At 39.2% G+C, this 25,415-nt stretch overlaps 1 protein-coding gene across 5 annotated transcripts in view; it reads left to right on the top strand.

Moving 5' to 3' along the window:
• The window catches only part of pard3bb (par-3 family cell polarity regulator beta b), a 228,620-nt gene extending 203,452 nt beyond the window's left edge, over positions 1-25,168 (top strand). For all 5 annotated transcript variants that reach the window (XM_044365206.1, XM_044365207.1, XM_044365205.1 and 2 more), the window contains 4 exons: positions 724-800; positions 19,294-19,509; positions 19,829-19,936; positions 20,267-25,168. In XM_044365206.1, coding sequence (XP_044221141.1) covers positions 724-800; positions 19,294-19,509; positions 19,829-19,936; positions 20,267-20,381 — 516 coding nt within the window. In that variant the 3' untranslated portion in view covers positions 20,382-25,168. The remainder of the gene's footprint in view (positions 1-723; positions 801-19,293; positions 19,510-19,828; positions 19,937-20,266) is intronic.
• The last annotated feature ends 247 nt before the right edge of the window (positions 25,169-25,415 follow it).

The raw sequence follows: 25,415 nt of genomic DNA on the forward strand, positions 1-25,415 counted from the left end.
GTGTGTGTCAGTTAATGGAGCTTGTTGACGTTTGGGGTTTAGTCGGCTTCTTTAAGGAGCGCTGCAGCAGCTGGAATATCCCTACTGAATAGACCGGGATAATCTCTGAAAGAGAGAGAGAGAGAGAGAGGGAGAGAGTGAGTGTGTGTGTGTGTGTGTTTGAGCAAAAAGAGAGAGGAATGGGAGTAAGTGGAGTAACAGAAAGAGCGAGAGAGAGAGAGGGTGAGAGAGAGAGAACCAGTGAGATCAAGTGTAAGAGAGGAAGAAGGAGAGATTGGACTGTCAGCAGCTTGACTTAATCTTTTTTTTTTTTTTTTTTTTTGCTCAAGATGGAGATGAGACGTGACTATATGTGTGATTCTCTGTGTGTGTGTGTGTGTGTGTGTGTGTGTGTGTGGACTCCATCCTGTTTTCAAGTAACCTAATCTAGGATGGAGACCCCCCCCCCCCCCCTCTCCCCCTACTCCCAAAAAAACCCCTCAGAATCCCAAAACTCTAACTCTAAATCCCTAATAACTAGCCTTTGTCAATCCTAAATTACCTCTGTATCACTCACTCACACACAAGGAAATATGGGGGCTTAAGATTATGAACTTCTGCTCACAGTTTTGCAGTTCAGAACTTTAGAACTTCGGGCAGAGGAATATAAATTTTTTTTGCCATTTTACTTGAAGATTTTGTCACACAAGCTCACAACATTTACCAACTGTCTGTCTTTACCAGATGCCAGGCAGAGGAGCAGATCATCGATTGGCACCACGGTATGAAGAGGTGGAACGTCAATATGCGTCCTTACCAAGGTACTCATTGTTTTGTCTGTCCTTCTCTTTTCTCTTTTCTCTTTGAACCTTCTAATTAAATCTTCATAGTCTTCTTTCCGAGTGTCTCTGGAGGCCTCAGTCTCAGCCAGGAACTCACCTTATCCTCTCTCTCGGGGGAACACACATTCAGACAGGGGTTGAAAACTGATCCCTGACTCCTAGATCTGCTCCCCCACCAAAACCAAAACTTACTTGGACTTATCAGTAGTTTTCAGAGTCATCATGAGTGTATTCTCTGGTGTTTTTTTGACTCTCTAACTTCAAACATCAGCTATTATATCTGTAGTCTGCATGTTGTATTGACTCATAATTCCCCAAATTCCATTTAAAAATTCTGGCAACTGTTTTTTTTTTTTAATTAGTTTTTCGGAAAGACATCATTTCAAGCGCTACACTCTCTCACAAATGTTGTATACATGAAGCCCTGTGTGGCCGTGAGGGTCCAGCTCTGGTCATATTCGACCGTCAAGCAGGGGAACATAACAACTATCTCTGTGCACCATGCTTTAGCCTATTGCTCAGTGCATTTAGTAGTTTTCCTCTTGAAAGAATGAAATATCACCAACATTAGCCAACACAAGAACAACCGCAACTAACTGAGTATATTAACTGATTCCTGATGAATTATTTCCATTTTTCTCATGATGTCTTTTCTGATGTCAGATAAATATTTGCGTCCTGAATGTCTATAGCTACTTAAAAGTTTGTTTAAATATTCTTTTTGAACATTTGTGGAACCACAGCTACTTATTGACCATATAAACATGTCACTCTTAATGTGAAACACAGTCGCAGACATATTATATTCACCAAGCATCATCAGTCACTGCCTGTCTTTCAACGTCTCATTTTTCATTTGCAACATCGCCACTTTCACCGGCTGAAATGCCTCAGCTTTAATCCTCTTCTTCTTTCTTCGCTCTTTTCCTATCTCTTCATCTCCACATTTTCTTCTTTTCTTTTTTCGCTGTTCTTTAATTCCTTCTCTTGTTTCTCCCCTTTTCCTCTTACCCCTTTGATATCTTACTCTTCTCCATATCCCCTTTTTTCATGACCTTACAGAGATCAACAGTACTTTAATGTACTCAAGTAAAGTAGCTGAAGAAATCTGCACTGTAAACTCGTATCTAAAAAAAAAAAAAACACTCATTAAAGTGAGAAGTGTGAACTGAAACAGTAAGAAGAAGAAAAAGAAGTAGTGGTAGTAGTACTTTATTGATTGTGGGGAAATTGATCCTCTGCATTTGACCCATCCTATACACAAACACTAGGAGCAGCGGGGCAGCTGCAGTTCGGCGCCCCGGGACCAACTCCATTTCTTTTTGCCAGTTCCTTGGTCAGGGCCACTGACAGGAGTATTAACCCTAACATACATGCCTTTGATGGTGGGTGGAAACTGGAGAACCAGGCGGAAACCCACACAAACACGGGGAGAGAACATGCAAACTCCACAGAAGAAAGAACCCGGGACAGCCAGGGGTTCAAACCCAGGAACCTTCCTGCTGTGAGGCAACAGCGCTAACCACAGAGCCGCTAGCTTCTTCTCACCTAACACCTCGGCAGACAAAAACCAGACAACAACAAATGTTTGTGTGTTCGAGCGAGAGAGAGAGAGAGAGAGAAGAAGAAGTCAGCGAGTGGAATGACAGACAGAAGTTTTGAACATTAGAAAGTTTATAGCCAGATTCCCACCCCTGTTAAAATGGTGAGGGATGGCTTTTCACACCTCTTTCGTGCGTGTGTGTATGTGTGTGTGTGTGTGTGTGTGTGTGAGAGAGAGAGAGAGAGAGAGAGAGAGAGGGAGAGAGAGTGTCTGTGTGTGTGGGTGATGACTTTGGCAGATGGGAGCGAGAACAGTGATGATAGTTTTGAGGTCTGGCTGTGGTATCTGAAGAGCCTTGGGAAATTGGACACACACACACACTCACATACAGTACACCATGTCTCGGTTTCCACTTTGAGACATGCACCGTAATCTGTAAAGGCTGTGCCAATTTTACATCCATGCATCATGTTTGAAAAGGGCCCTGAGTCATTTTTCCTTAAAAGCCACTGTGGCATTATTATGTCGCCTTACAACCTGGTAACATATCCAAAACATTTTTCTACATGGTTCAAGTTGCAATTTAAAGCAGTCACACTGCTAATAGTACAGCTTTCTTACATATGACATTTTCCTATATAGCATACAAAACAAGATTACTAAGTGACGCTTTACATGTTGTAGCCTTTAAGCAGCAAATTTGACTCTGAAAGGAGACTTTCTTAAGCAACACCAGCTACGCTTCTGTAAAAAATGGCAGGAAATTACACTACATTAAAGAGCTGTTTTGCTTCCATGAGCAAGATAACAAGACAGATTAGCAGTATGTTGCAGTAAACAGCCCTATACATACATAACGCCTTCTTTTTTGTCCAGTCTCATGTGGCTGATGCCAAATATATTTGAAGAGAGTCAACGAGAAGTTAAACACATCAATCTAAAAGCCAAAAAGCCATAACTAAATAGATAGATTAACCCAGAAATGTGTCCCCTCTCAGAGATTTACATCTAAAAGGAACTCATCTTTTCCTCCTTCTGTCTTTATTTATCTTTTTCCCTGCCTCTGCATCTCTGTCTACAATTTTTTCTCTCTCGCTGTCAATTAACTCAGAGAAGCTGCAATATCCAGAGAGTCAAAGATGGAGATCATGTTTGGAAACAACATCCAAGCTGTTGACCTTATGAAAACATATTATTTTGCCACCGGCCCAGAAATAGCTTGCAGACTGTGTGTATCTAGTGTCTACATGCCTGTGTACCTATATGTGAGTGTGTGTGGAGACATGTTTGTGTATTAGCGCGTGTGTATTTGGTAAGTATGTGTTTTTATTATTTCCAAGTGAGTCCAGAAATAACTGTAAGGGTGCTTAGTCAGGTACTGTATGTTTGACTCAACATCAGTTAACTGGAGCACTGTGTGTGTGTGTGTGTGTGTGTGTGTGTGTGTGTGTGTGTGTGTGTGTGTGTGTGTGTGTGTGTGTGTGTGTGTGTGTGTGTGTGTGTGTGCGCGCGGGTGTGTGTGTGTGTGTGTGACAAGATTTTGATGGCTCTAAAATTAAAACATGATGCAGCAGTGGATGATGTTTCCCTGCCTAAAGCACAAACACTACCTAACAAACTGTCAGCAAATGTCACTTCATGACATACAGAGGAATGTGTCGAGGGTTTACTGTATATTTTACATATTATTACTTTTTTTTTTTTTTTTTTCTTAAGTGTTTTGGTAATAAATATATCAGACAAAAACTGACATCTGCATCTAGAGTCACTTGAAGTGGGTTTCCAGCACTAAAATAGTTTTTGGTTAGAGTAATTAAACATGATGTTGATTAAACTGATTCAAAATTTTTGCTGTTATGTATCCCAAAATGAAATCCATGTATATATATATATATATATATATATATATATATATATATATATATATATATATAAGATAATAACTATTACTTCTACTTCATTTAAAAGACACAGAAAAAGAATGAAGGGAGGACACAACAGAGCACGTCCTCTCACTTTAAATCCCCCGAGGTCTCCTCTCACTACCATTTTCTTGAAATTACCTCTTCATCCTATTCACCCTCATCCTCCACATCTCACCCTCTCTCTCTCTGGATTCACCATTTCCCTATGCTTCTCCCCTTCCATCTCACTTCTTCTCAGTACTGTTATTATACTGAAACAAAGGACCTCTATAGAGAATGTGCGTCTTTTTATCCGTGTGAGAACCAGTTTGAATTTTAAACATTTGAGGACACTTTACACTGGTTTGTTCAGGATTTAGATTACATTTACATTTGTGTGTTTCGTGAACAGGCGTGTAATAAGAGAGAGAGAGAGGTATATGATGTTCAGCAAACATCCCTGGCTGGAATCAAACCTATAAGCTGCAGTTACATGGTATGTGTCACTGACACTCGTCACTTTTGTGTTAATGTTTGAACATGAATGTACATCTGTTTGAAACAACTTAAGTGAGATATGTGTGCGCACGTATACATGCCTCTTATGTATATGGGTGTGTATGCAACTGTGTGTGTGTGTGTGTGTGTGTGTGTGTGTGTGTGTGTTTCAGTAATTCTGGGGTCAGTAGATGGCTATCACAGTGTGTATATGAACAACATTAGCAGGTCTCGCCCCTAGCATGTGTGCACCATTACTGCCCCATTTACACACTCACTCTATACACACACTCGTAGACATGTGTGTTTTCTCCCATATTATTCTTTTATATAAGAAAACAAAGCTAAAAGAAAGAAAACAAGGTAAGAAGTTGACAGATTATACAGCAGACTCATCTTTACTGTTAACAATGTTAAATAGTAGCAAAAAATATTGACCTTAATGATATCATCAATCTACAAAGATAGAAAGGAAGGAAGAAAAGAAAAGAAAAACATTTTTATAACCTCAAAAAATGACATGGGAAGCCATTAACCAATATAATAAGAAATAATGATAATCGGTTTACAGCAGCGTGTTATAACTCACTGAAATGAATCAACTAAACCTATCTAGCATGTTTTCTGCGGTTTGGTGGCGCTCTTCTTCTATTAGCCCATATTTCTATTGATGACTGTTCTTGAAGATGTCAGTTGCATGTTAGTATCACAGCACAGACCTGGACTATGTCAACTTTGATTAAAGTCATGATTCTGCTCTCTAAGGATTCCTGTTGATAACAGCAATCAGTTGTTCGAAACACAGCCATGACCCAATTGGATTAGCCAAACACCCTTTCCCATGTTTCCTTGTTATTGCTCTTATTGGATTAAAAGGGCCAATCAGAAGTGCCATTCAGGTTTCTGGGAATGCTGTCACTTCCTCATTATAATGATAATTAGATTATTAGTAATTAGAAAGCAGATGTTACACTGTGTCTTGCGCTCTGTCTCTGTATGTCTCTTTTACATACAACATTCAGACTGCAGGCCAAAGTGACCCCGTTCTGATTTTGTGGTTTTGCTCATATGTGACTGAGCGAACAGCACAAATCTCATGGTACTGATCTTTTCAATTCTGATTTGGGCCACTTTCATATGTGGTCCTAAATCAGATACAGGTCTGATTTCCTGCAACGCGACCTCAGTCTGAACAGTCATTCGGAATTCATGCAACTTTTACGTCAGTCTAAATCGACATTTGTGAATACAAACATGGAAGACAGCTGTGATGGAGGTAGTCAGAGGAGAGACAGTGAGGTGTTAGACATCATAAATATTTGGGGTGACACTTCTGTACAAGCAAAACTTGAGAGGTTGTATCGTAACCGGTCTTCGTGAGAGTCTTATGGAGACGTGCTGACAGATGTAGTTAAAAGTAGCCCTTGACATCCTGAAATTTTTGGATGAAATCTGTTTCCATGAAGCCGTTCATGTCACAATCCCCCCCCCACTCCTGGCTCCAACTCCGCATCCACACACACCTCCGTACAGAAGTAGCAGCCGTTGCTCGTCCTCGTTATCATCTGCTCACGCATCCGCTGGCTTCCACCGCACATCAACTTATCCATGAAACTGTAAACACTGCCTCCATGTTTACTTCTGTATGACAGCATGCTGCGTGTGACGTCTTTGTTATCGTTCTTTTTGCACATGCGGGTCAGTTCAGGCCCGTGACCAGTTCACACTCAAATCTGATATTGGCCACATTTTAAAAATAATGTGAACAGCCAAACAAAAATATCGGATCTGAGCATTAAATCCGAATTCACCTCAAAGGCTCGCGGTGTGAACGTAGCCTTAGTTGCGTTTCGTCACTTGTTACCTTTTTATTTCTGCCGTTGCTCTCTGCATCTCTTCTCAGCCCCTCCTCTCCTCCTCATTATCTCTGAACTCAGGATGAAAAGGACATTGTTGAATATCGTTCTGCTCTGTTGAGGAGGGAAATGAAATGGAATGTCTCTCACTTCTCTCTTTCTGTCTCTCTCTCCCTCCATCTCTCTTGAGAAGACCTCCCAACCAGGCCTGAGATTTTCCCAGACCACTTTACAACTGCCTGCACAATCTGCCCCATTGTCCAGTTGTTTTTCTGTGTGTCTCTGGACTCATCGAGACTCTGGTTGTTTGTTAGCCATGAAGGGGATCCCAAGAAAGACCTTTCCTCTCATAGAACGCACCCCCCCCACACACACACCCCCACCCCTACCCCCAACCCGGTCTCTCTCTTTTTCTCTCTTGACCCTTTCTTGTTCCTAGCTTCTAGTGTTTCTGATGTGTTCACCCATTGCTGCTTTACAGAGTTCTGGTCAAAGCTTTGATCTAGATCACGGTTTTTTAAAATGTCGGGTTACAACCTATAATGTGTTGCAGAACCAGTGGGTCCCCATATGACAAGAGTATGATATGCTTCCACAAGTATGGACCCTGAATGTTTTGGGTATCCTGCAGTTGTACTGATGTGATACTTTGCTCTTCCAAAACTCTTACAACAGAAGGAACATTTGGGTTAAATAAAACATGGATTGGGGCAGAACATATATTGGTGAAAATTTGAAAAAAATGCCTGAATATGTCTTATAAGGTCACTGTTAATTATGCTTAAATCTTATAAACTGATGACAAGGATTCACAGATTCGATAACAAGGCTTCAGATGTGTGCAACAAGTGCAAAATGAACTCAAAATGAAATGTTTCACGCTTTCTGGGATTGTTGGAAGGTTCAAGAGCTATGGCTTGATTTGGATCAATGGTTAACTACAGTACTCAAGTGTCATATTTCTCCATCTCCTTCACTTCGTATTCTGCATGACTGTACCAGATAAGGTATCCGTTGGGCTGGATAATCCTTTTTTTTTTTTTTTTTTTTGGTATGCAAAAAATTATTCTTAAAATTTTTGGAAATCAAATCTGGCTCCAACAATTCAAGATTGGAAGTCTACAATGGGATACTTTTTGAAAATCAAAAATCAGAGAACAGTAATAGGCAGCTCCTATCTGTGCTTGTGCAGTGTTGCTCTAGTAAACAATAAAAAATAATTCTAAAAAAAGTGATACTTTGCTCATGTATAGTGGTCTTTAACACACCTATTGTGCCTATTTAGAATCGATTTTGCCTATACTTTATGACTGTTAATCAATCACCAAATATGTTTGTAATACATCAAGCAATTATACATTATTATTTACTGCTTGAACAAGTAGATGGACTGTGCTTCATACATTTCAACAGTTTGCAGCTGTGAAGTTTTAACATCTGGCAATCTTCTAATGACCATCTGCCATCCCTGCACCGCTACGAGCGTTTTTACAGACATTCTCAAACTTATATTGGATAGTTAAATGATAGATAGATGTGTTTGTGCCTGCAAAATTATTGTGTCCCCAAAAACTATTACATGCAACATAATGAGTGTCTGCACAAATTGAACTGAAAGTCTTTGACACAAAATGGAGCATTTTTATGATGATTTATGAATCTGTTGAATTAGGAAGCAGCTCTTATTACTGCAACAGGCACAGGTTTGACATTTAAATAAAGCAGTGAAAGTAGGCTGTGTAGGTCAAATTGGTGAATGGATTTATACTTATACAAGTCACTATAGAGCAGTAATACCGTAGGTTGCAAAGTTACTTTTCCTAAGGAACCATACAAACACTGAGAACATGTTTGAACCCTGTCTGCGTGTGTTTTTGTTCCTCTTTTAAAAGTCGTTTTTACAATTTCCTACCTCCCTGTTAGAAGTACTGTTTCAAAACTCCTCTTCATGTACCAAATTAGTGGCTATTGGGGGATAGTAATTTCGTCTGCAATTTGTATCCAGTGGTCATGCTCTGAGCAAAAATGTCCCCAGCTTGAAACTATTACTTCTTTCTGAGGAGAACCTTATTGGCTCAAGATGTGAAATGATGGAGGTTATTTCAATGGGATATGGTATTATCAGTAATGGATTTCATGATGTTTCAGGAAGTCAGCCACTATACTGCCTATAAGTGGGTATGTATGATTTTGCCATAACTAAATGTCACCTTAAGTTTCAATGATTTCACCCAATGTAGATAGACATAGATGGCCCATTCGGGTACTTACAAGATGCAGACAATTCGCTGCCAATGTTATCAGTCTGTCTTTATGGCTGTTACAGATTCAAATATCTAAACGTTGATACAGCTAACAATTTGGTTTGCACCATTTAACATCACTCATTGCTCAGTTTGATGTTGCCATTTTCTAAATTGGTCTCCCTGTGACAAGGTTATGATTTCCTTTTGATTTTGCAGCTTGTCAACACATGTAATTTAACAGTGATGTAATAATTATATATTTTGTAAAGCTGACATTTATACAAAAATTTATTTACTTGGTGTGTTCTGGGACAATTTCATCCATAGTGTCACAGTCACAGGCTGTCATCCGTCATTTTGATTGGTTCAAGAGGGCGATACTTGGCTAATATTAGCAGGTCAGGGGGTAGAGCCCAAGTGGACAATAAAGATACGGACGCATGAGAGTGGAATGCTGCGGATGATAGCAAGTGGCTGTTTTATTGAGACTGTCAGGTACAATGATAGCTCGTTGCAGGGAAACCAGTGGAGAGACTGCAGAAAACTTGTTAATCTCACTGAGGTTCAGGTTGTTGTTGACAATAAAGGTATTCATATCCTGTATGTTGTGGCCTGTTAGTTGCTGGTATAACCAAAAGGCTTAGCGGTAATTAAATCCCCTGGACCAGACAACATATAATTTTATCAATGCTACCTGTGCCATGACAATAGGTGTGCTTAATAAACAAAATCCAAATTTCAGTATGGTAATCTCATGGTCACAGGTGATGATGGAGACTGAAAGGAAGAGGAAAAAGATACAAACATAAGAAAGTTTAAAGTGCTGTATATTATAGCGTGACTCTTTTTTTGACGGCGATGGACAACGAATAATATTCTTTATCCCTGAAGTATTTTTGTTTAGTTTCTGTTTGTTAACGTTAATGAACTGAAACCAACATTGAGCCGAGCGCACCGTTGGCAACACAAGAAGACGACCAGAGTGTGCTGGTCCCCCGACCATGTGGCGAGTGTGAGCAGCGCTGCTGGAGACGAGTGGGGCGACGGCGCAAAAGAAAGTCATGCTCACCAGGGTTCAGTTAAGACCCGCATCCTTTCTTGTTGCTGGCAAAGGTATTCAGTGTATGTTGTGGCCTGATAGCAGATGGTATAGCCACAAGGTTTAGTGGTAATTAAATCTCCTATACATAACAACAAATCATTTCACCAGTGCTATCTGTGCAGTGACAGGAATCTGAATGCAGAACAAATATTTCTGCAAAAAATATACATTTATATAAAATAAATAGATAAAATGCAAGAACATTGTGTAATTTCTATATTTCACAATGTGTAAAGTCTATATTTTGTTATTAGTCTCCATGAGAACATATTATAAGGTGCATTTAAACATTTTCTTCTCCTTAGTTTCCTCAGGAGTGCTGCCATTTGAATCTTTTTTTTTTTTTTTCAAATCTGGCTGAGCAAACACAGCTGATCACGTTATGTCACCGTGCTATTTCAAGATGTTCTGTTTGCACACTTTATCTTTAACAGGCAAGACGAGAGAGCGAATGCAACGGAAAATGAGTTGCAATGACACGAACAAAGGGTTTTTGAAGGACATTCGACCCCATAGTGTAGCAGTACGGGACATGTTTCTTTGTGTATTGATAATGTATTTGATCAGAATTTGTTGGGGTTTTTTTTGAGAGTCTGTCTGGTGTAAACTGACAGTTTCTGCGATTTTTGGCTGTAGCTTCATCACTCAGTTTCCAAATGGCATGGCCGTATTATGATGGTGTGCGAAACAGCACTCCAAATCCCCATTGTTCTGCCCTCTCTGCGTTTCCGAGGCAACAGTCTTCTACCATCTGGAAGGCCCTCATCCCTCAGTTCCTCTCACTTTCCTCTAATGGGTTTGTCCTCTGTCCTTCTCCCATCTCATTTTCCCTTTTCTTTCAGTACTGTTTCGCTTTCTCTTCTCACAACCATCTTTTTTTTTTGGTACTTTTTTGTGCTCCGTTGTAATTCTCTCTCCTGTTTTCCCCTTTATCACTGCAGATTTTACTCATACTTTACCATGCTTGTTGATTTGCTCACCACTATCCTTCTTTTTATCCTCCTGTGGTCATTTTTATTTCACCCCCTGCCTTTTTTTGTCGTTCTTTTTTTCTTTTTACACTATAACTGCACTTTTCTGTATCGTACACCCTCGTACAAATTTGAACCCTGATACATACATGGCATGTTTCACCCACATGTGTGTGTATATACACACACACACTTACACACACAGGGGAATGTAATCATGTTAGTTTCCTGGACTGGTCAGTTTGTAATTCATGATTTCCAGGTGGATTAATCATTTTTGACAGAACTTTATTGACAAAGACAGATAGGAGACCCTGAAAGGTGTTTAGTTTCACTCAAACGTGAACTGTATGAACAAGCATCCGGGAGTGTGTGTGTGTGTGTGTGTGTGTGTGTGTCCCTCTAAAATAGGGCCCATTATTCTCAGCAGATGCTGACCTTCAGCATGCCAGTTCTCTGGAGGGCAGCACTTGTTTCTCTGCCTTTTTTTTTTCTTCTTCTTCTTTTCTTCTCCATTTCCCCCCTCCCATCAATTTCTTTTCTTTCTTCTTCTTCCCTTCTCATTTTCCGCTCCTTTCTTCCTCCTCCTTTCATTTTTTTTTTTTCTCGGCCACACAAGACATCCATCTGAGAGATTCAATCTGTCTTGCTTGTAGTCCTATTTATCGTCCCTTCTTCAGTAGTGTTTTTCCCTTCTTCATTTTCTTCTACCTCATCGTCATCTCCTTATCTTCCTCATCAACCTTTTTTTCCCCTTGTCTTCTCTTTCACTATCACTATCATTTCGACTTCTTGTAAGCTTCGTGCCTTCCCCGGAAACAATCCATCCCTTTCCCATGTCTTACCGTCATCCTTGTCATTTCCTTCCTCCTCTTACTTCTTTTCCTTTCTGGCTCAGCCGTCTGTGGTCACACCTCTTTTTCATCATCTTACGTCACCTTCTCATCCTCTTTACATTCATCTAAATTCTCTCTGACCTTTGCTCTTTGCTCGTTTGAGAGGAATACAGATGAAGACGTTATTTTTAGTTTTCTGCTCTTTGCCTGTAAACCCCTTGTTGACCAGTCATCTTAACAGACATCTGCCCCCACCCCGAGGTCCTGGGTAATTACATTTTTACGACTTTTACATACAGTCGTTAAAACTAAATTAGCAGGCAAGTCAAGAAACTAAGAATTGCATCTTCATTTTAGTCGTTGAAAGAGTCCCCACCGATGATGATGATGATCCTTAGAGTTATCAGTTCAATCTTTCTTACCAACATTATTTGATTCAAATGTGTTTGATATTCAGGTTTGTATTTGCATTTAGCTGCCCTCTAGGTCACTAAAGCACAGCAACAGCAGGTCATTCAAGTAGAGATTTCTTCTTATCATTTTCATCAATTTATACTCTTCAAAGCTATAAACATTTAATCGATATTTCTTTAAAAAAAAAAAAAAAGAAAGAAAAAAGTAAGCAAAGAAATATTTGTCGTGCTTTTCAAAACAAGTTACAAAGTGCCTCATGTTAAAAGCATGATAGTAACAACAAGATTCATATTTACAATAGAATTTACAATAGAAAATAAAATAGTTTACAAAACAGAAATAATTTGAGGTTAAACTAGATAATAGTAAGGGGCAAAGTCAAGCTCTGGGGACATCCAGTAGACAATCAGAGACTTCAAGATACTATATGTCCACTTATATTAATATAAAGTCTTAGTTCAGATATATAGGAGGGATATATAACACTGCTGTCCTTGACAAGCCTGTGGTAGGCTCCTGAAAATCAGCATTTTTTTTTTTTTTTTTTTACCTATCTCAGGAATGTCCATGAAACTAAAACGTGAAGCTGACTTATCAATGGCCCAGTCCTCGACCAAATGGTTGTTAGCTTTACCAAATGGTATTGAAGCTTTGAATGTTATGTCTATGTCCCGTATTCCTGGTTGATAATACCCTTTCTTAGCCTTTGACCCATCTAAGTGGAGTATCATGTGACTTCAAGGGGTCAGGGGTCAAGGGAGGTTTAAGGGTCTCTAACACACAAGCACCAACACAAACCACACTGACAGCTGAACCAACAAAATACCATCTCTGACACACACATACACTCAGACACACAGTATGTAATCACTTAACCAGAAGTAGGAAAACAGCCTAGTGTCTTATTGAGCTTCTCCAATAAAACAGAAAAAAAAACCTCTCACTGCCGCTTCAGGCGTCAGACATAATGACTCACCTCTGTAAGAGTTTGTTTATTCACTACTCACACTTTCCACTTCCAGATGCCACATACTGTACCTGTGCAGTGTGCTCAAGACAGCAGCTTAGCGTGGTTTAGCTTAGTCAAACAAAGACAACTGCCAATCACGTTGAGAGTCTTATCTTGTCTGCATGATGACTGAAAATCTCGGTTAACTGCCTGCCAGATGCCTCTGAAAACCAGTGATTTCTGATTAGATTTTTTAAAGTTGTGTACTGTATTTGTGCACATGCACGCTTATTCTGTAGCACCATTAACATACAAAGAGCCTCGTGTCCTCACTCTGGCAGCTGTGTTGCCGTTTTTGGACTCTAATAAACAGGGTATTGAAGAACAATACATGACAGAACTTTCATAATTACATCCCGGGATCCCCCCCAAAGCATCTTAGGATATAATTGGATTTTTAAGCACTTTGCTGATTAGTGCAAATTACTGAGCAAAAACAGATATCCTTAACTAACCTACCTAACCCCTTGACTTCCTGAAGTCATACTAATGCTGCAAATGTGAAAAACAGAAAGACTGTTTATTTTCACATCACCACATTAGTAAAAATAAGGCGACTCCAATGCTTCTTTTAGAATTTAGTGTTTTTTCATCCAGCACATACATTAGCTGATTTGCATATAGCCGAAGACTCTTTGACTATTGTTTTGTCTTATTTTCAATCATTGACAAAGCTTGTTTTATCATCTCCTGAATACCAGATGATTTTCATTTGAAAGTCAATTTCTTACACAAATCCGATGCTATGAATTATAATATACGTATTGATGCGTTAAAGTCTATAGGATTTGCTGCACAGTTCAAAACCAATAATGACTATAATAAAAAAAAAAACCAAGACGTGACGCAGGTTTCATTTTTATTTTAGTATAGTCTCCCAGCAAACAGACTTTCCTGACATTTTCCTACCCTACCTCAGATAGAAGGTAAAATATTTCTCCATCCTTCATTATTTCTCACTTAAGTTTTTATTGCCTCATTGTTTGGACTGTGATGCCTCTGTGATTAAAGCTTCATAATGAAGTATCACATTAGGAAGATGAAACTAAGTTAAACTTAGTTGAACTGCAGAGACATTATATCACAGCAGCTCCATTTTCACCGTGGCTCACAAAATGACATTACAACAGCAGTTGTGGAACAATTTGTGCTATTAATCTGTTTTATTACCAGACTGTCAAAATATCGTGACTCTCATTGACAAATAATCTGACACTGTTGAATACAATTTGAATATATGAAGTATTTTCCTAACCTCCGAACCAAAATCTGTTTTAAATGGATATCAACACAAGGTGAGGACTCAGCTCTATAAAGACTCATAAAGACGTAACCGAATTAAACCTGCAGTAGTTTATCTCTTCTTTCCCCTCGCTCCTCTTTCACCCATATCATTTCAATATCACTCTTTACCTCCACCTCTATCTCTCCCTCACCTTCTATAACCCTCTCTCTCTCTCATCTGAAACTTTTTCCCTCTGTTCTCATATCGAGGTGTTGTTTGTGTGTGTGTGTGTGTGTGTGTCTTAGTGGTTCGGTTTTATTGAGACAATCCATCTGCAATGTGGCTGTCATATACTCTCAGGAGTTCTTTAATGTGCTGTGTCACCACGCTATGTCTTGTCTCTCTTTCTTAGAGGTATTTGTGTCTCTCTGAGACAGCCCGGGATGATCGATGGTTGTGTGGGTGGGTGCGTCTGTGTGTATGTGTGTTTCAACTCGAATAACAGCTGTATCCAGCCCTTTTAGAACGACTAAGTGAAAGTGTGTGCGCGTATGTGAGAGAGAGAGGCAGGTGCAGAGGGCATATAACAACTCCTTGTTTCCTCTGAAATCCATAAGAAATCTCTTAAATACCAGGGAATTAGAAAGGCTCACATTACTCTAAATAACTGTCAGACCTAGAGGAAATACTCCCAATTATCCTTTAGAATAACCAATATACTCTGTGCACTGCTGTCATATCTACCAGCGCTGTGGAAGTCATCCTTAAACAGGTATTACAGGTTGAATTTCAACTCAAGCTGAGCCCTCAATGGCTTTTTTTTTTTTTTTTGTTCATGATTGGGATGTTTTCAATTCTTTCATTTTAGTTTGATTATTCTTTCAATTATGTTAAACTAGTTGTTACATGTGCCAGGAAACTGTTCTCATTCATTACATCTGTTTCTATCTCTATCCCTCTCTCTCACTCTCTCACACACACACACACACACACACAAACTCACACACACAGACCACCAGCTTCCTCATTTGGTCCTCTCCAGCTGTGTGCCAATTTGCCTCCTCCAGAGTACGTGAGGTTTGGGAGGGGCCAGCGCTGCATTTAAGCTAAGGTTTTGTGTGTGTGTGTGTGTGTATGTTTATATGTGATTTAGTTCTCATACTGTATGATTATCTTTGTGTGTGTGTGTTTAGTGTGTTTGTTTCTCTGTGTGTATGTTTATATCTGTGTTTTAGTTCTCATACTGTATGATTATCTGTTTCTGTGTGTGTGTGTCTGTGTCTGTGTCTGTGTCTATGTGTGTGTCTGTGTGCCAGTAATGGCTTCTATCCTCATTACCCCATAATCCCCAGCTGCTGTGCAGTGCTGACTGGGTTCCTGGAGAGAGAATTCCAAACTTGCCACCGGATTTACAATGGATTCCCTAAAGATTCTCACTGGATTTCCACTCCATCCCCAATACGGCAACTCTCAGAAGATTCTAGATCTGCAACTAATGATTATTATTATTTTTTTGATTATTCTGGTGTTTTTTCGCAATTAATCGTTTATTCTGTAATACGCCAGAAAGTAGTTCGAATACAGAAGCAGCATATTCCTCATTTGACGAACCGGAGCAGGGAAATGTTTGGTACTTTACATCATAAATGACGTCAGTGATTATTTGGTTGTTAAAATTGCAGGCAATTAATTTTCTTTTAATCAATGAATCAACTAATTGGTTCAGCACTAGTCAGTTTAAGAATATTAATAACAAATCAATTATAATTTGAAGGCTGTTTAATACTCCCATAACTTTCAAGCGGCTCCTAACTGTCTTATCAATTGAAAAGTATGTGGATCTTACGGTTGCTTTCCTTCGCTTCATATATTTCCAGCTTTATGTAGTATCTGAAAACCCCAACCCTCCCAGAGATCCATAAATTAACAATGTTTTCCTTTTTTTTTTTTTTTCCTCTTGATTTCCAGTAGATCACTGTTAGATTGTCAGGCAGTAGCAGAGGTTTGCATCGCATAGAAGTCTAAGCAGGCACCGAGCGAACATAAAGCAGCAAGTTGAATGGCCAGAGCCGTGGTGCCATACACAGTAAAATTGTCACATCAGATAGATCTCAGATGTCGGGGGGGGGGGAAAAAGAACCATTTAGTGAGGTGGAAAAAAGAATTTCCCTTGGTCCTTTCAACTGTCTGATCTTTAAAATTATGGGCAGATTACTAGCCTCTCACTCCTCCCTGCTTCCCATCCTCATCTCTCTTTCTTCTTCTTTTACTCCACATTTGCCCCCTTCCGTTTTTCATGTCACCGTTTCTCATCTTAATCCTTCCTCTCTCTCTGACCACATATAATCTTCCTCTAACCTTCCTTTAACTCATCTTTTTTATCTCTGTCATTACTGGCCCTTTCTGCATCATCTCATTTTCTACATAACAGGTTTTCACTAATAATTGCTGATACTGTGAGAAGAAAGTGATATAGTATCCTAATTTGGAAAAGTGGCAGAACAGATAACATTACAAAAAAATCATAGCGTATTTAAACAGGTAATAGAAAATGTCAGGCTTTCGTTTGTCCTGTAATTTTTTTTTACAGCCTTATTTTCCATTTTCTTCATCTCTCCTTCAAACCCGCTCCTTCCTTCAGGTCTTCTATCTCTCTTTTTCTCCGTATCCTGCCCTCTTCCCCTCTCCGTCACCTCTCCGCTGCTCTTATCTCTGCCTCGGTGACATTATCACGGCCCCGGGGCAAAACGCTGAGTGACAGATTGACTGACTGATATGGGCACAGGTATACAGGCTTGTGGCTATCAAGAAGAGATGGATAGCGAGCCACGACGTGCATGCAGACTTGTGGTCATAAAACTTCTAAAAAGAGCAAGAGAGAGAGAGAGAGAGAGAGAGAGAGAGGCAGACACATGGACAGGCGGGGCAGCTGGCAGACTGACTCGTTGGTAGTCTTTCTCGGCAGAAGAGAAGCAGACAAAAACCGCTGTGGCTATCAAGAAGAGAGACATTTGAGACATGTAGCTGATACGCTTACCCAGAGTGACTTACAATAAGTGTAGCAGAATAAGTTGAAAACCAGAAGACAGATGACAGATAGGTTGACAGATGAGTTGACAGGGAAGCAAAAAATGTCTGCGCTCACACACACACACACATACACACACACAGTGGATATAGAGCCAGGAGGGGCAGAGGCAGATATCCCAAACATGATGGGCATGTAGTTAGTTAGACACTTTCCACTGCTGACCACCCAAATTGACATACACAGGCGTCAGCATGGAGACCACCAGCACTCTGTGTGTATGTGTGTGTGTGTGTGTGTGTGTGTGTGTGTGTGTGTGTGTGTGCTCTGTGAAAGTATTTATGAACAAATCTGTGTTTGATTCACTCTGTCTGTCTGCCTCTGTGGCTGTGTGAACATTAACATTATCTCCAGGCAACAGGCAACAGGTCAGCTCTCTGATTGGTCGGAGGCTACGGAGCCCCGCCCACTCAACTACACGTAATGATAAGTGTCACTATGACACTCGGTGAGAGTTTAACGGGATCCTGCTCCGAACACATTTCTAACACAAGTGAACGTTTCAAGTACACATTATTTTGAAGTGTATTAATCCAACATGTTAAGTAGACTGAATGAACATACACAAGCAAGCATGAACACACAGAAATGCAAGAAATAAGACTGAAGTATAAGTTAAAATGAAAGGAGAGAAAAGAGAAGGAAAGTGAGGCAGATGGGTAGATAGAGAGAGAGACTGAGAAACAAACGTAGACGAACAAAAAGAGACAGAGGGACAGAGAGATAAAATGTAATACCTCATAATGTTAGCTATGTGGACGACACGTGTTTGTGTACTTGCTTTCCACTGGGCACAAGACATCGATATCTATTAACAGGACTGGACTAGATTACCACAGCTGTGCGTGTGTGTGCGTGTGTGTGTGTGTTAACTGAGCTCTAGCCCACTTAAAACTGTCACATGTCACTTATATTCTGTTGCTATGTGATCTTTGGCTGGGATGGGCTGTTGGCTGTTTGTCTGTGTGTGTGCGTGTGTGTATGTGTGTGTGTGTGTGTGTGTGTGTACTTCTCTCTCTCTTTCACTCCTCTCTCCCCAGTCACAAACAAATTGTTTATAGCAGATTTTCATGAATATTTTAGCCATTTAGTCAACTGATTTACAAGAAAGAAACAGCAACAAGTGAGGCACTAGAGTTTGCAGATATTCCCTTATTAAAAGACATGAAAAGAACAGCAAGAACCAAACAATTCCAACCCAGCGTTAACAGTGCCAGCAGTTGTTTGATGGTTTGTTTGATACTGAGTGATTTTTGGCGGGCAAAATGTTTTATTCACTGATTCAGTATTGTTGCCTTTCATTACATTTCTTTTTACAAAGCATCAAATGAAAAGACATACAGTATAATGACTTATACACTTAGTGCACGCAGCTGTCCTCAGACTATTGTTTATAAGATCTTAATGCAGTAGTCTATCAAGTAAAAGTTGTGCGTAACAAAAAACTTTGAATAAGTAAATTACAATATATAAACCTGTTGTACATTTTATACTTGCTAGGTTGGGATTCATTTAATGAAATCACATTAATAGCGAAAAGGAAGCTCAGTACTGTTAACGAAAGGACGGTATCTGCATCTTTAAGAGTTCAGCCACTGATGGGTGGATGGTCAAAAAGGTTGTGTCTTCCTGATCGCTCATTGGTTGAGGGAGTGAGTAGACTGAACCGTTTACATTGTTTGCAGTGCACGATAAAACTAGTTTTCATTTTTCAAGTATAGGAAACTCACTTGTTAAATGTTACTGTTTATTCAAGCCATCATTTGTTTCTCTTCTCCAGACGAGGTCCATTGGATCCAGCTGATTACCCCATGCAGCCCTGGTCAGGTCTTTACACCGGACCTCCCCAAGCCCCACAGGGATACCCTCAGGCCCCGTCCTACCCCAACCCCAACCCCCAGTCTGGTCCATCTTACTCCGGCTATCCCCCCGGCCAGCCATACTCAAGGCCAGGGGACCCTCGGGGTGTTGACCCCGGGTACTACCCCCACCCAAGGTGATTAAATGCAAGGAAGTCGCTTTGTATCACATGATCCATAATACTTAACACAGAGACTATCTTTTAACATGGGTCAGAAATGTAGAGCACTTTGAAAATAACACTTCACTTGTCGAATCCTGTCTTGAATTTGTGACAATAACTTTATTCAACGATGTTAACTTTATGGAGAAATTCAGTTCTTATCTTGTGTCGTAATACAGCCTTACCTGTCTCTACCTGTTCTTCCTCATAAAGTGATAATGGTCAACTTCTCTTTGTTTCCTACTCTTAGTTCTCTCACACTGCCTGACCACTCCTTGTTTTGTGCTCCTAGCTCCCAGCAGAGAGGGCCTTTGAGGCAAGATGTGCCCCCGTCTCCCACCCCTCCACTTCGCGGTCTCCGGTACGACACTATGACCCGTGGAGCTGGGGCTGGTTACAGGTAAGGTGCAATTTGTGGATGAAGATGGCTCCCAAGTAAAATCTGAGATCTGAAATGTCCTCTTCCTTTGTTTCAAAAGTGACTCATATTGTACCCTTTCTGTTGATATTTACCAACAGGAGAAAAACAGCACCTTATTGTACTTATTGTACTGTAAATGACTGCCACATAAGAAATTAAAAAAAGAAAGTCGTTTGTTCTAAAATGCTAAATAAAGTTTGATTAAAGCCTTTTGGAATAGAATTCTACAGCATTACACATAGATAAGACCTCAACAATTCACTCGGACATCACTATGACCTTCATAAATGAGTGAAAATGTTGTTACAGGCACATGGTGGATCCTGTTCCAGACCAATATGGCTATACTGGAGACAGCGGAAGACAGCAACAGCAACACCAAACCAACCCAAGACAGAAGAATGCCATGACTGCAGCTGTGTAGACGAATCAGGTCCAGAGATGAAAATAAGCAGAGTACTAACTGCTTTCAGTACTCCAATGAAACAGAGTTAAAACCTCATAGTGGTGTGATTTGAATCACCGTCATTATCAAACATTGTCTATGCTGTTTGAAGTATATGGTAATACACAGACAAGCAAGGTAAAGGAGGTTAATTGTAGAGTGGCTGGCGTGATGCATAATATCATGTTGTTTGAAGTCATTTAAATTGCCTCAGTTTTCTTCCTGGAGTATAAAATTAGCAGGGTTTTTACTTTTCTATATACTCTGATTAAGTCTTCAAGATTCAGCTGGAGCCAAAAAGGTAATTGGATCCATTTAAATTAAGCCACTAAAGGCATAGAAACATAGAGCTCTACAGCCTCATATTTTACACAATACAACAGTACAACCGCTGCACCCACAAGACAAAAACTCTCTGAAACATAATGACTAGCACTGTAATATGCTAGTTATGCTAGCTATAACTTATGTGGCCATTCATATAGATAAATGACACCTTTCAGTCTGTCGGTTGGTCGTTCCACTACTTTGATCAGAATTTAAATATCTGAACTATTGGATGGATAGCCATGACATTGGATACAAACGTTTATGTCCCCCTCAGGATGAATTGTAATTTCTTTGGTGATCCTCTGACTTTTCATCAAGCACCATCATTAGGTCAAAGTTGCCCAGTTCTCTGGTTAATGACCAATTACCTGCACAACTAATGTCATTTCCATCAGACTCTGCAGTGCTAAAGTACAGCGCAGCTAGTGTGGCTATAGACTCTTAGTCTTGTTTGTGTGATAAAGTCAAATTTATTCTCAAAACTGAAGCAGTTCATGTTTAGTAAAATGTGATTGCTGGGCTTTGAGTCTACTCCTTAGGGTAAGTTAAGATGTAGACGATTGAAAAAGTCAAAATATTCCTGTGTCTCCAAAGTGTGTGGATTGAAACTAATTAGCCTGAAGATATGGTTCTTTGCTGTATGAGTAAATGCTCCTGAACCAAAAAATAGCATTCAAGACAGTATATCCATACATGTCAGATTTACAATAAAAACATTAGCATGGTTTTAGCATATGGCATTAACTATTTGGGCAACAGTTATAGTTTTTTAAAGCATTAGTTCAACATTTTGGGAAATATGCTTGTTTTCTTATTTCTTGGCTCTGAGCTGTTGTCAGGCAACCAGTGACCAGAGACTCAAGGAAGTAACTGGCCAAGAAATACTACAGCACATAAATCCCATAAAATGACGAATTGTTGTTTTTACAGTTTGGGTTTTGTACGGATTAAACAAATGAGACACTACATGTTAATCAGTGAGCTGGAACTGGTAGGCAGGTTTTATAACTGCTGTCACTGTAGTCTTATATTTAATGGAAAGATAACTCTCTGCCAGAAAGAAAATAAGAGTATTTCCCCAAATACTGAACTATTCCTTTAAATGAAGTGCTCATTTTGAGGCCTATTGTCTATATGCCAAACAGGGAGAACGCCACTATACCGATCTTTATGACAGTACATATTTTGTCGTTGTGACTTGTCAATGAATTATGGAACTTTTTGAATAATTGAAATGCATTATAGCACAGTAGAGCACTGTATGAACTATCTTTCTGTGTAATAATGTGCCTTTCATTTTTATCCAGCATATTTCTCTCAATAAGGATGATTTTAAATACCTGTTTTAGTACAGGACTACATATAATAAGGGTCTGAAACCATGCCTTACTGTTGGTTTACAGCACTTATGCATTAAAATTATATCTGTATAACAACATTTCAAACCACAGTCTAGAAGTTTTCAAATAATTTATATTCAATTCAGGACACAATAACATTATTGGATTTGAGTTTATCTTTGAGTGATTTCTTTCTTTTTTTTATCTACTTGAATCATCTACTTGAATGTACGAAAAACTTGCATGGATTACATTTTCACAGTCATCTGTACGTGATCCGTGAAGTCAACCTGTGTTTTTATGAATTATTACTGCATCATTAAGAGTTTTATTCTCACTTATTGGTTTTCTATCGTTAAATGAGACATCGAATTCAGAGATACTCCACAGCTGTAAACAAGAGGACCACTTTTTGCAAAGTTTCATCAGAACATTAATATCAACCTGTGGAATTTTACATTTTTGGAAGAAGCTAAGGAATAACGCTGAAACTCAGTTGAAGCAATAAGCAAACCAAAGCAAGATGATTCCAACACCCAGCCCCAATTAAATATTAATTTGACATTGCTGCCATCTCCTCTACTGGGAGTAACTCCTAGTATTTAGACAGTATTTGTTTAAAACATCTTTTAAACATCCAAACTATAGAAGAAGAGCACATATGTTATAACGGTGCTTGAACACGATCGATAGAAATGTAAAATAAGTAGAGAATAAGAAATCTATCAGTCTAATAATGCTGGAATAGATCTTTAATTTGTATGTTATAATCTAATCAAACCACTTTGTCACATATCAGTCAATGTGCAATTTTCACGCTGAACGTGTTGGAGCAGAGTAAAATGTTTATGCCTTGCAGATGTCGATACTGTTGGAGGCAGAAAAAGCTTTTTTTGGGGGGGGGGGGGGGGGGGGGGGGGGCAGCGGGGGGGAGCATACATTTCACTCTATTACTCACTTTAGCCTCTTTTTCTCTGTGTTGTCTGTGTATTCTATGTACTGTAGTTTGGATGTGAAGGATGTTCCTGGCACATCTCTGTGACCCGGTGGTGTGGGCGTCAGTGTGTGTTGAAGTGCACACACAAGTTCTGTTGAAACATGAATTGAGCTTTAGAGTACTCTTCTCAGTGCTACACCATAGTGTATATCCATTTAGCCACTTACTAAACCATCAATTAAGTGTGACTAAGAGTTAGTTTCTATCTCATTTCTTTGTTTCACTCCACAAAGCTCAGCAGTATTAATTTCAATGGGGATTAAATGTTTAAAATGACATTTCAGGAATAGGTGAATTGCATTTCTGTTAATAATACCATGGATAAAATCCCACTAAAGTGAATGTTGAGAGTAATTTGACTGAAACCGCGCAGAGTGAAGCAGATTTTGTCTGATAACCGTTTGTTTGTTTGTTAACGTAGACACATTTTGATTGGAAAGAGAAAGGAAGGCAGAGGAAAGAAGGAAGGAAGGATGGGTTAAAAGAATCTAGATGAAAGAAAAACAGCGAAGAGAGGGAACAAAGGAGTAGAAAAGAGGGATAGGTACGGAAACAAGGAAGAAAGATAACACAAAAGGATGTAGAGAGGGAAGAGGGATATTGATGAAGAGGGATTAAAGAAACTAAAGAATAGATTGTTGGAGAGAGTCCTTGTGGTTCAGATTTGTTTGATTCAAAGAGTTTTCAAAGAAGAATAAAGCAGAGGAGAAAAAAAAATGATGTGCCTAAAATTTACAGCAGTGGGCTCGTATTGACTGAATGTAGTGACTGGGTATTATTCACAAATATTTATCTTTTTCATGCTACCATCTATTTTCAGCACCAGTATGAGAATCAAAACTTCCAAATAAGGGAGGAAAATTAGAGAAAAAAAAAACTGTCAAACTCTGGCTGAAAATACAATAATAATAAAGTACAGAACCAATATCAAAATCATCCGTATGCCCTTCTAGATCATTCACTCCTGTGCTATGTGCTAACAGCGGGCTAGCACTTCAGCATCTACTATATTGTGTCTAGCATTACCTCAACTGTGACAATGATAAATGGCGAGGTTAAAATAGAATTGAAGGGGGGAAATGGTAAAAAATGTGCATGCAAAGTTATAACAAAAAGCATGAAGTGAACGTTTGAATCTGTAGCCAATAATAATAAAACAAAAGATTAAAGAGTTCTGTTTATAGATCAGAAAAGATCAGTTTTATTACCTTGGTTACTGAAGAAAAAAAAAACCATGGAGCACTAGAGAAAATGATCTACTGTGGCCACATGGATGATTTTGGTGTCATCATTCTGAAAAATTGCACTCCTTTAAGACAGAATGAGCAGAAAAGCTCAGAAGGAAGACGTCACCTCAGCTTGTGTGTCTCTGTCAGTGCCTGGTGACGCTTCGCTGAGCTACAGTATGTTGAGATGTAAACGTTACATGAAGTTATTATTATATTACTGTTACTCGTCTGATATTAGTACACCATTTACATGTATGCAACTCTTCTCAAGCATTTATTTTTATATATTTCTTTGTAATGACAGTTGGTGTGTTGCTGGTTGAGACCTAAGCCACAGATTGTTTGACTAGTGTTTACATGCTACTGTAAGAAGCAGCTACACTGCATACTTTTGACCACGTTTCTCCTAAATTCAATTCATGCTGGTGTTTCTGTTTTATATACACAGTTAACACAAATAAAAATTAACTATTCAAGCAATTTGCAACTTACTTTTTCAAAAACTTTGACCAATAAGACATTGTGACACTTTGCAGAGCATCGTTAAACATATCAAGCATTCTGTATGTATGGCTTTTTGGTTTTTCGCAGTATACGAGTTGCACAAGTTGAAGGTACTAATCAGAGTCTTCTGTCTGAAGAGTTCTGGTACTCCTGGATCTCCCTTTCACAGAGACCAGTGTATGAAGGAACCAACTAAATAACCTCTCTGTCTTAGAAGTATAACATTTTTTTATTAAACTGCTTGTATTCAAAAAAAATCCCAAAAAAGAAGTGTATCAATGATAACCATGATTTCTACTATTGTTTTCCTACATTTTATATTTATGTATATAACATCTTTTTTGCATTAAAAGATTCATTTTCAAACATGTTTCCCCAAAGATGTCATACTTTAAATGTTTTTACTGTGCTTCTTTTTAAGCTACAATGCATGCCCAGCACATCTGCTAAGGTTAATTAAATATGAGTCAGGAGAAATTATTTCCCTCATGTCCCCCATACCCTGCAAGGTGAATCATTAACATTGCCAACCCTATTTAGTCCATCATTTAAGCAGCTGATAAATTGTACCTTTGTGATAAGAGATAGATGTTGGCCCAAATTAATGCAAGAC

Source organism: Thunnus albacares, chromosome 11 (assembly GCF_914725855.1).
Source record: "Thunnus albacares chromosome 11, fThuAlb1.1, whole genome shotgun sequence".
NCBI lineage: Eukaryota > Metazoa > Chordata > Actinopteri > Scombriformes > Scombridae > Thunnus > Thunnus albacares.